This window comes from Mus musculus, chromosome 9 (assembly GCF_000001635.26).
Source record: "Mus musculus strain C57BL/6J chromosome 9, GRCm38.p6 C57BL/6J".
In the NCBI taxonomy this organism is placed as follows: Eukaryota; Metazoa; Chordata; class Mammalia; order Rodentia; family Muridae; genus Mus; species Mus musculus.
This window is the reverse complement of record NC_000075.6, coordinates 76014369-76026766: the sequence shown is the minus strand read 5'-3', so window position 1 is coordinate 76026766 and position 12398 is coordinate 76014369. Positions and strand designations below refer to the sequence as shown.

General features: G+C 39.7%; 1 protein-coding gene across 6 annotated transcripts in view; it reads right to left on the bottom strand.

Moving 5' to 3' along the window:
- Hmgcll1 (3-hydroxymethyl-3-methylglutaryl-Coenzyme A lyase-like 1) overlaps positions 1-12069 on the bottom strand; it is a 121653-nt gene extending 109584 nt beyond the window's left edge. For 3 of the 6 annotated variants that reach the window (XM_006510947.4, XM_006510949.4, XM_011242696.3), the window contains exon 1: positions 11585-12066. In XM_006510947.4, the coding sequence (XP_006511010.1) occupies positions 11585-11692 (108 nt within the window). In that variant the 5' untranslated portion in view covers positions 11693-12066. Of the gene's footprint in view, positions 1-11584 lie in introns of all 6 variants that reach the window. The other 3 variants (XM_030244181.1, XM_006510948.4, NM_173731.2) reach the window with 3 other exon arrangements.
- Positions 12070-12398: the final 329 nt, after the last annotated feature.

Below are 12398 nucleotides of genomic sequence, written 5' to 3'. Positions count from 1 at the left end.
AAATGGCTCCTAATGGCATACTCTATATGCATAGATCAGGGCATTGTACAGCCTTCATCAGAGAAGCTTCTCCTTACAATGGATTGTAATTAACACAGAGACCCACAACTTTACAGTGTGCAGGAAGTGAGAAACTTTGGAATACTCAGTCCTAAATTGGATGTCTTAATCAAACTTGTGCCTGCCTGCAAGGCTCAGGGATCCAAGTGGAAGAGGGGACAGAAAGATTGTAAGAGCCAGAGTTGATGGATAGCTCCAAGGAAACACCATCTTCTGGGAATGCAGGACTCATAGAGTATTTATGAACTCATAGAGACTGTGACAGCAAGCACAAGACCTGCACGGGTTCACGCCAGACAGAGTCTGAGAACTAAGAAGGGACATAAAGTTCTACCCAAGAAGCTATTTGCAATTGATGCCTGCTGAGGAGGAGAAAATCAGTATTCTACAAAGGAGGGTCACTGGGTATATCACCAAACTCCAGGGCAGGCCCAGGAGTTATTGACAAAATAAAACAGATTCTTTGTCTGTCTGTCTGTCTTTCTTCCTTGTTTGTTTGTTTGTTTCTCCTCCTCCTCCTCCTCCTCCTCCTCCTCCTTCCTCTTCTTCATTGTTGTTATTGTTGTTTATTTGTTGGTTTGATTGACTCGTGAGTTGGGGGTAGCAAGGAGGAGGGAGGGAGAAATATGGAATTGGATGAAGTGAGAAGATCTTGGAGGAGTTTGGGAAGAGGAAAGAATATGATCAAAGTATATTTTAATAAAGAGACTTTAAATTTAAAAGGAAAATGTAAAAAGAACCAAATCCAACCCCTCTATGACTATGGAGAAATGACAGAACAGCTTTTAAGGGGTTTTTTTTTTTAATACAGTGCATTAAAATCAGAGCTTTCATATACTACAAAAGGAGCCTACCACTGAGCTACACACAGGCCTTTTAAATTTATTTCTCTATTGATTGTATCTAATTTTTTGACATTAACACAAATTATGATTTGTGAATAAATTAAAATGCAAGCCTTCATAGGCCTGGGTAATTTTAAAAGTCTCTATGTAGAATTGTTTTTTTTTTTTACATAGTTTTATTTTAGAATAAATGTTTTGAGGACAAGATTCACTAATTAATATTTACATAAGTAAATAGCATCCAAATGAGTTATAAAAAGGGTTCGAACCAACAGAAGAAATTAAAAACTCTTGAGTATTAATTTTGGGCTGAATTCTGATTATTTGGGAAAAGGAAGAGCGCTCAGATGGAAAGATGGCAAGTGTCTGGTGCCTTAACTACAATTTCCTGCCAGCTGAAGGATTACGAAAAACAGAAACATGGAAAAATAGAAACATCTTGAACAAGCACATCATGCTATTTCCACGTGATTGTCCACCACCAAGGGTCCCCAGAACAAATCATCCTGAGCACAGAAGGCAATTTGATGCCAAGGACAGTTAGAAGACAAATGTGTATAAAGGCATTCTTTTATACCTACATGTTTAAGTGTAGTGCAATCAAATAGAATATTTCCAGGGATAAAATTTTCTCAGCAAGGCAGCTGTAAAGGACTATTTGCCTCTCCTACATAGATTAACAATTGCCAGACTACTAGAAGGAAACCAGAATTCTAAAAGCTGCTTTTGTTCTTAGGATTTTAACCAGGCTGGCCAAAAACTTTCAAATTTGGAATCCAGTTAAAATGATCCAAATAGGCGATTTGATTTTGCCTCTCAAAAAACCACAGGTCACCTGCAAGTGACCCATGACGTTTCTGTGCCTGTGAAGTCTGGCCTCCTGGTTGAGTAGAAAAGAAAAAAATAAAAAGAAATAAAACTAAAAGGGAAGTGTGTACCATGGAGAAAGAGAAGAAAGGGTCAGAGAAAGTTACAACACAGAGTGAATAACCATAAAGCCAGAAAACTTGGAGGAGCTTGAAGCTGAGAAAAAAAAAAAAAAATCACAGCATAGGGGGAAGGAAGGATGTAAAAGCCAGCTGGAATCAGAGAGAGCAAGGAATCCAGGAGCCAACAGAAATCCAAGGACAGAAAGTATTGAAGATTGAAGGGAACAGGAAATTTATTGGAAACTCAGTTGTTTTTCCTTTTTTATGCAATGCAGTTCTATTCCAGACTGAATTCTACTCTCAACCTCAGGGAGGGCAGAAAGGAAGTCAAAATTCACAGTAGTCTTTCCCCAGCCTGCACTCTCTCATGAGCAGGAGCCAAGAGCTCAGGAAGAACACAGGAAAGGAACCTTGATAGGAGCACAGTTGGTAGCTGGTGGCTGCAGCAGCAGCAGCCAGCACAGAGCTTACCAAGATGGGGTGAAGGGAAAACAAAGACAGCTGGGAGCCAACCGCAAGGGCTGCTGAGTCAGAGCTTCCAGAAGACTCAATAAACTCTTCAAGTGAGTCCTCTCATGGCTATAGTGGAAACACGCCTGCAAACTGAATGTTCTGGAGGTAGAACTTCCTGCGTTCCCAACCTAACTCTGCTCTTCACTAGCTGCTGGCTATGAGCAACTTATTTAACCATTGTGTGCCATGCCTTTGAAATCTACAAAACAGACTAGTGAGATGATTAAATAAGCAACCAGGAAGCACCTGGGATGTACTTAACATCCAACAGTGGTAGCTATAAAAAGTGCTTGAAACAGGAAGCCCATACAAAATAATATGATTTGATTAAAGAGGATGAGGAAAATACAGAATTATTACACATTTTTATATATATATAAAACACCAAGAAACAGATTTCCTAATAGGATAGAAACTAAAACACAGCCCAGGGTGTCTACTCTTGTCTCAGCATGTAGATGTGAGTCATGCACATTCAGGAATCAAATTGTGACCAGATTTGACCTAAAGCTATTTGAAAAGTCACAGTGTAAGAATGGAGAAACTTGTTCCTGTGGGTTTACGGATGAGTGTATTTAGAACACATTCAGAAATTATACTAGTTTCGGAAAGTGGCACCAGTAGGCTCTTCTCTTTGATCCATGACCTCACTAGCAACTGGTAGGCTGGGGAGGTTTAGAGCAGAGATGAATTCCTCCCTACTGAGTCCAATTAGACAGCTGTTGGCTATCCCTAAGATGGGTCACTACTGCACTCTTGGGGATAGCTTGCTGAACTGTCGTTCGTTGTTTCGGTTCACAGGTTTCACAGTTGAATAGGACTATTGATTGCTTTTCTCCCTTGGCAGCCTGCATACACAGCACCCACAGAAACTGAGAGCCAGTCCTCAGGGGTGGGGCTTTGAGGCCAGATCCAGCTCAGTTTCTGCAAGTTTTGTATTTGAAGTGTGTGGTGTGGTCTGTTTTTCCCATTTCCTTCTCATACCACCTGCATCCTACTACCCTGATTCTAGCTTTCATCAAAGAAGCACCCTTCTGCAGTCAGAGACAATTTCAGATATCAACAACTAATCAAAATACAGAGGCTACTGACTATGGGTTGTCCATCTCCTGTCAACACAACCCTTACACCTATGACTCAGGAAACATCTCAAGAGGGGGCAGAAAGAGTTTAAGAGCCAGAGGGTCAGGATGTCTGTTATAATATAGTGCCTTCTAAATATGACAGGGATTCTGTACCCACGTTATCCCAAAAATATAGTCCCCTAAATAAATCCATTGCTGTGGCAATACCAGTTGATATGCCATGGCAATATGAATGAGGAACATCAAAGCCTCAAGACACCTGATAGGTTGTTCTATCCTAACTGGTCAGCTATAAACACATATACACATGAGCAACATTAAATGTACTCAGTCGATTTTATTTACATAGATGTACATACACAGATATATATGCAGCACTAATTAAAGAGGAGGATGTCATAAAGTTTAGAGGGTTTTGGAAATACAGGAGTTTTCAGTGAAGAAGGAAGGCTAGAAATAATATAGTACTCATATGAAATGCTCAAGTTTTTTAATTGAAAACCATAATCCATTTTTTTTAGGAGATGATAGTTCAATCTGTCAGCATTAAAAAGATGAAGCAACTTTTAAAGTAAGCAAATTCTTTATTGGAGACACAACAACATTTATTTAAATACAAAGTAGTAAAGTACACAAATGCCATTAGAGAATTTTGGAGTGGTGAAGATGATACAGATGGCTGGAAATAGTCTCTCTAATGGTCAATTTAAGCACTATCAAAACTAAATTCACCTAAAGATACTGAGTAATCAAGAACTGGGTTTTAAGAGATATTTATACCAAAATAACAGACAAACACAGAATATAAAAGTAGAAACATCTGCTAGCATAACACATATATGTGAAAAGAGTAAAAATCATACACATATATCAAAAAGAAGCAGCCAGTAGTGTGATGAGAGAGACAGATAGATAGACAGACACACAAAGACAGACAGAAAGAAACAGAACTAGAATATATCAAGAGTGGAAATTTCAAAGTAGAAATATGTTTTAAAAGTTGATCAATGAGCAATACATTGGTTGTATAATTTGAAATTCTGGTGTGGGGCTGCACATTGGGATGAATATAAATAACAACAAAATGTCTATTTTACAAAACTATAAAAATTATTTAAAAGGTTTTCATCATAAAGAAAATAAAAATGTTTGATATGTTTATTTTTATATATTCATTTAACAATTTTAGTCTACAGATTTTATCAAAACAACATATATAACCAGAACTTTGAGATCAGGGCTCAATAAAGAGATGAGACTAATAATAGTTGTAGTAGTTGCCAGCGTGTAAAAGGCTACAAAATGCATGACGTATGCGTGAAGATAAAGGGCAAAAGTAGACCAACAGAGTAAACCAAGCATTGTGTCAATGAAGAACCTGATTAGCTTAAGGTATCATTGCCTAAAAGACCAATCCCTTTAGAAAAGGAGTAATAATATACAGACTCAACTATATGTGTAATTTCTTCTTACTGAGCCTAATGCACAGATGAAATATAGTACTCATACCAGGAGGGCAAATAAACAAATTGAGTACATATATGCATATTGAGATTATCAATATGGAACTCAGAGCTACCCATAAGTATCTGCAATATAAATATTCACAGTAAGATAATGGACAAACCCAAAAACTAGCTTTAAAAATTGCAAAGAGATATTTTAATCTGAAATTCTAAAAGCTACAGTTAACATACTGCAGCTTTCCGGGGGATTTTTTTTTTCCCTTTAAGTAGCTGTCTAAAGATCATCACATTTCTTTACATGAGAAAGGGAAAAACTATTTATCACTTATCGAAACACAGGGGGCTGTTTATTATATTTTTCCAGAGAAAAGCAACCATCAAGATGTAGACAGATAAATAGATAGATAGATAGATAGATAGATAGATAGATAGAAGATAGATAGATAGATAGATAGATAGATAGATAGATAGATAGATAGATAGATAGATACCAAACCTTGGCTTCAGAGGAAACCAAGAAGAGACTTGCAGACCTTTTGACTACAACCTGTTGATCCAGATAGTGTAAAGCCATCTTAATTCCCTTTAAAGATTTATGAAATGGAGACTAAGGTGATGAATCATTGGTTAGGGGCTTACACCTCCCAGTCACATTCATGTTCCACTGATAAAATATCCTGGAAAAAAATGTCATTTAAGAGGAGAAAACGGTCACTTTCAGCTTACAGCTCCAAGTAATAGTTCATCATAGCAGAGAATCCACTGTGGCAAATCCATAGCACATCCATAGTCAACTGCAGAGGTAAGCAAATGCATTCGGGCTACTTGCTTCCTTGGGCTTAGATGCATTTCTCCACTTCTGCGATCCAGGGTATCCTTTCTAAGAATGGTGCTGCCCACAGCAAGCTGGGTCTTTTATATCAATTATTTATTTAAGACAATAGCCCACTTGCATACAGGCCAACCCAATGTAAGAAGTCCCTCATTAAGACTCTCTTTCCTGGTAATTCTAAGCTATGGCAAGGTGATAATTGAAGCTAACCATCATACTGCCCAAGCATAAGGACTAGAGTCAGAGTCCCAGCACCAACATAAATGCTAAGTGGCGAAGGAGGCTCACTTGTGATCCTTATGCTCAGGAGGCAGAGACAGAGGACAGTTCTAAAGGAAGCTAACTAGAAAAACTAGCAGAAATTGGTATGCTTTAGGTTTAAGTAGGAATTCCTGCCTCAATGTGTAAGGTAGAGAAAGACTAAGAACAACATTCGATGTTCTCCTTTAGTCTCCAAACACTTGCACACACATAAGCATGAGCGTGGGTATACACACACTCGAATACTTTAAACACACACATTCACACTATGCACGCATACACATATAGGCACCCATAAGAATTGTGAAACCTAAAATTATAGAATACAACAAATTAGACTGATCCCAAGTTAGACAAAGTTGAAGAAGGAAATGGGCAAAAGAGTATAAGAAGGAAATATACATACTAAACATGGAAAGGAAAGCATAAAAATACAGAATTGCTACACACCACTAACTAGACAAATAGAAATAGTCTCAGTGGATGTGATTGACAGTCAAAAAGAGTGTGAAAGATACTTTACTGTTGGACAAGAAAAAAAACAAATGGCTAATATTGTGTGTTAAGTGCTTTCCCTTGTAACTGCTGAGAAATTCACATTTTGCAGCGCTGTTATGTATTTAAATTATTTATTTACTTTTTTACTAAAATTATTTATGTGGTGTGTTCATATTAATATTCACGTGTAGCTATTGCATTAATATACACACACATGCTTAAAGAAGCAATAATCACCTGATCTATTAAAAAAAAAAAACAAGCAAATGGAGACGTGTGTATGCTAGACTATCACTCTAATCATTTTCTATTCTCAACCCTTCTTTAACACTTTGTGAGATTATTATTTCACTGTGTTTCCCATTGTCTCACTAAGTTGCATCCTTCTCAGCCTTCCCAGTACTTGAGCCACCAGACTGTTGTTCTCTCTTTAAGTTTTCTTAAAATTATATTTATTTATTTGTTTGTTCATTTATATATACATATGTATTTATTTGTTCATTTATTTAGTGTCTGTGGACTCTCTCTGTGTGTGTGTGTGTGTGTGTGTGTGTGTAGAGGTAAAAGGAAATTGATTCTCTCCTTATACCAGGTGGGTCACAGGACTCAACTGAAATCATCAGGGCTTGCTTGCCTTTGCCCACTAAGTCATCTTACTAGCCTTCAGACCAGTAGATTTTCAATGAAGAGGAGACTGAAGTGCATACACTTCCGGGTGGAAGAAAAGAAGTCTCCACCACAAGACTGGAAATGAATAAATCAGTGGCGGATGAGGGAAAGGGAGCAAATATGCATAAATATGCATTGACTGTGAGTAAATATATTTTATAACTATCCCATGTGGAGAAAAATGCATACAACCACAAGTACCAAAAGACAAAGGACAGCAGTAAAGTGTTGCAGCTTCACTTTTAATAAGTTATAACACCAATCATATTTATATTTTAGCAAGTCAAGGTTAGATGTTGACATAGTTAACAACTGGGAACATAATACAAACAGAATATAATTGACATGTTAATTCAGTGGGGAAATTAAAAATACAACCCAAAAAAAAAAAAAAAAAAAAAAAAAGGAAGGAAAGGGAACAAGTTAACAAGTAACACACAAAATAAATAAAAAGCAGTGAGGGTGTTTCTTTTTCTAAAAATTCATCTCCAGTCCTCTCAAGTTCCTTAGGAAGCATTCTAAAGCTACACGGTCACCAATAAAATGTATAAAACTTGCATTACCCTTTCACTAAGTTTAAGCAAAAATAGCATATATAGAGTTTAAAATCAGAGTTAGGTTAGGTTAGCACTAAATTTCACTAGTCTGATTAATTGATTTAAGAGACTCCTTCTAGCTCATCAAGATATTTTAAATTTCATACATACAGTGAAATTTCATAAAGGAGACAGGCTAGTCTAAGCATAAAGTCACTCAGTAAGATGTACAGGATGCTGTGATATATCAGGTACAAATAAATAGAGAAAGGAGAAACTTAACTTGTTTTCTAGCCTGTTATTATTTAGAATGGCATCCTTTCATGTAAAGAAGTTTCTATCAATCCCAACTGCAACCACATTAGCTCCTAACACATCTCCTGGCCCTATATGTCATCTTATCCTCCAAACTCTACAACACATAAGTTGTAAAGTTCCCTGTGGTTTATTTACAGCATTCAAATTTCGTTTGCATGTTTCCTTGACCAGCAAACCCTGCCTGGGACCATGTAATAAAAAGATGATTCCAACAGTAACAACAGCCAGTGGATGCTGGTACTAAGGCACTCATTCTCAGAAACTATGTATTATATACTATAATGTGCTAATCGCTGTTTTAAGACTGTTTTCCAACTATGTGATGCTTGGCTTGTCCTCTGCAAAGGTGAGCAGTCATTTATTTGTTTAGCAAGTACATACAAAACATCAGAACTAATCAGGCATTTTTGTTGAGTGAGGTAAATCCACTGATGGGTTGTTTCCTGGTCTTGTTGGGGTTAACATATGACTGAGAGTTATATGCCAAATAAGCATCAAATAAATAGATAATCCATATTACATACAGTAGTTCACTGTATGGTAATCTCAGAAGGAGTTGGTGAGAAAGTGACATTCAAATTGAACACTGAAGATGGAATAAAAGCTAATTAATGGAGAAATATCCTCTAAGATGGATGAGAAAATCAGAGGGAACATGGTTTGTAGAGACCTCAAAGAGGGCCTCTGTGGGGGAAAAAAGGGCAAGAATAAAAGTGAATAGTTTAAAATGAGATGAATGAAGGACTACTGGGGGTTCGTAGTTCTGTTTATCTATTTCTAGAAATAATGGAATTCACAGATGGTTGTGAAACAGGGTTAATGGATGACTTTACTTGAAATACAGAACCTCTCAACTGTGTATACAGAGGGCTGAAGGGGGAAAACAGAAATTAACAAGAGAAAGGCACAGTTGCCTCATACAGAGGCCACATAAAGCTAATTTAAAAGGGTAGTGCTGATGAACTTGGGAAATAAATACACTTGAAAGGATTTAAAGAATGAAATTCCAGGACCCTGTAATGCTTTGAAAGTAACAGAACGGAGCCCTCTGTTTGGAGCTTGTGGGGTGAGTTGTGAAGAGATTGCAACCGGAAATCTTGGAGAGAACCCACATGTGGGAAGTGTATTACTAAGTGTTTTGATTATCATGATAAAACGCCATGACCAAAATCAGCTCAGCCCGAGGAGGAAAGGACTTATACCTTATACTTCCATATCATAGTTCACTACTGAAGGAAGTCAGGGTAGAGACCAAGGCAGGAACAAATGCAGAGATAATGAAGATGGCTACCTCCTGGCTTGACTTTCATGGCTTGCTCAGACTACTTTCTTGTAGCACCTAGGACCACCTATCTTCTGCTCAGGGATAGCTCTGCCTTACAGTAAGCTGAACCACTCCATATCAATCATAAACAACATATCAGGCCCATCTAGGGGACACATTTTCTACATTGAGTGTTCCTCCCCTTACATGACTTCCAGAATGTATTAAAATTAAGTACGTGGGAGGACTTCTCTGTGCAGACCAGGGATGATTTTCCACAGAAAAATAGCCAGCAGAGAGAGAGAGAGAGAACATGGATGCAAGTTGGAAATGTGGAGTATCACTTTCTGTTAAGATATCCAAGTATAGACAAAAGCTCAGAAGTGAGAAGAGGATATAAAACCAAGAACTGGGATATAAACAATAGCCAGGAGGGTGAGAGGAGATAAGCCATAGGACAGACAGGCATGATGATCCAGACAGACAGAAGCCACTGAGCTCAGCAAGGACACAGGAAAAAGAGACCTGGACCAAGTACATGCTTTGTAAGACATAACTGAGGGGCAAATGGAAGTGTCTCAGTCAGAAAAGTTGGCGGGTGTTAAGATAACTTAGAGCGTCTTCCAGAAAAGCACATAAGAGTCTGAAAGCCGTGACCTTACATAGCCTCAGCAGTAATCTTCGAAGCTCTCATTTTCCCCGAACAAATCAGAACACTGGAGCATACACACCACTCTACGGATCACCCAAGCAATAGTCACATGACTTCATCCCGAAAAGTAAATGTTAGGGATTCTTGGTTGCGTAAGACAAACTGACCGCTAAAGAATGTTGAGAACATTCCAGGAAGTTCAAACCAGACTCCATGGAAATCAGCCACCGTGAGGACATGAGAGAAGATAAAGCATGGCTCTCCACTTCCCTGTTGTCACCATCAGGTCTCACCAGAGGGTCCTGGTCAATCCTTCTGAGCCTTATTAGTAAAAGCGGATTCACTGTGGCCCTTGCACGTGTGCATATTGTGGGCTGTGATCATATTCATAGCCTCATTTCCCCCACTCACCTGCTCCTTCCTCCTGATGCTTGCCATGTCTCCTAACTCCACCCCACCCCCACCCCCAATTTTCTCCTCTTGGTATTTATGTCCCTTCCTTAGGCGACAGAGAAACAGGCGATATTAGTTGTTTGGGCTCTGGCTTATTTCCAGGCATCTACCTACAAATGACTTGATTTTGTTCATCTCTCTGAATAATAAACCATTGGGTAATTATGCCATATCTTCTGTATTGTATCCAGCCATCTGTTGATAGGCAGAATGCCCATTCTAGGACTTGGCTCTTGCAAATAGCTCCAGTCTCATACTCTAATTAATGGGGAGCAAACTATTTATAAAACCACCCACGAATGCTAAGTCCTACTTGTAGATCGAAGGCTTCGATTTCACATGTTGGAGCACTGAACTGAGACCACACCATAAGGATATGAATAACTCCTGTCAGAACTGTTGGTGTAACATCACATAACAAAGCTAGGCCAGCCCACTAAAATAAAAAAAAATAACAAGAACTACACTGTTCACAAAGTGAACAGGTGCCTAGAATTAAAAGGCTAATGATACCTAAGGCCTCACAAAGCCCTTGACTCATAACAGGTTTCAACATTTAGGTAACGACCATTACTGCTGTTTCCTGTTATGTTTAAAGTTTACGGTTTTATGTGAAAAGGAAATTTCTTTATATACCTTATGCTCACTTAACTGGCACGTTTGTTGGTAGTACATGGAATCATAAATACATAAACAATGAGTTGTCTTTATGAAGCTCTCAGGAAAATGCAGGAATAATTTTAGTCTGTAATGGTTTTATTCAAGCTTGTTTAATTTCATTAAGCAAAAACACTGTAGGGATAGTCAATGCTCTAACATACCATGTGATTTTAATCGTCGTCCTGTGCCTTCCTAGTGTGCCCTAGCTTCATCCTCTTTCTACCACACAAGGTGATATGTTTGTAGTCTGTTACACATTACAAGGAAGAAAGTGAGAACAAAAGCACCGCCCTTCCAAGAACACGCACAGACATGATCACTCCTGTTGGCGACCTGCAAAAGGCCTGGGGTAGGGAAACTGCTAGGCCAGCAAGGATGCGCCTGCTGTTCACAGCTGAGAAGATGAGAGGCTTTTCAGCCACAGACCCACACACTGACAATAGAACGGGCCTCAGGCAGGACCCTGGCTTACAGAGGTGACACAGACAAAAGGGATGACGGGAGGTGGATGGGGGTAGGGACGCCCTAGGCCCAAGGTGGTACCTGCGCCGCATCCAGCGCCCCTGCCACTGAGTCTCCGCTCCAGAGATGTTCGCGGAGAAGCTGCTGGTAGTTGAGGCAGTGCTTCGCAGCAGATGGTAGATTCCCCATAGCAGCAGCCTAGGTGCCGTGGGCGGTGCTGGATCCCACGGCCGGAGCCGAGAGCCGGGTGAGAGCCGGGAGCGCGTCCCGCGGGTGCCCGGGGTCCGAGCTGCACTGCGGCGGCGCGGTTCCTGGGCAACGCCCAGGCAGGGGTGTAGCGGGCACCTGAGTCCCGCGCTGAGAGCCAGATCCTGGATGGGGACAGTTAATTGAGGCAGGGTGGCACTCCCCCCCCCCCTCCGTAAAATATGGTGCTCTCAGGGCTGATTGTCTGCAGGTGCTCGCCTGAGTCAGAGCTCTAGGCAGGACCCAGGCCTCTGAGAGGAAGAAGCACTGGGCTCTCTACAGACATTCTCTCCTTCCCAGCCACAAGCCTGTAGGGTTGGCACTGTGAATCGGTTTGAGTTTATGTCAAAACTCTATTTAAAATTGCCGAGGCGCTTTGTGGTATTAAAAAACACAAACCCTAAATTAAGGGCGAGGGAGGGGGGTATATCGGAGGTAAACAAGCAAACCAAGAGTTGTCAGTAAGCCGATGGTGCAAGATAAATGTTGAAATGCTGAATTCTTTTTCGCTGTTTTACATTTATTGGTTTTAGTGGTTGTCTCCTTCCACTGTCACATGGGGTTAGGACTAGAACTTAACTGTCTGCTTCGGCGTCACCACAAGTTCCTTTACTATCCCCCTGGGTATGAAGAACTGTTTTTTTAAGAA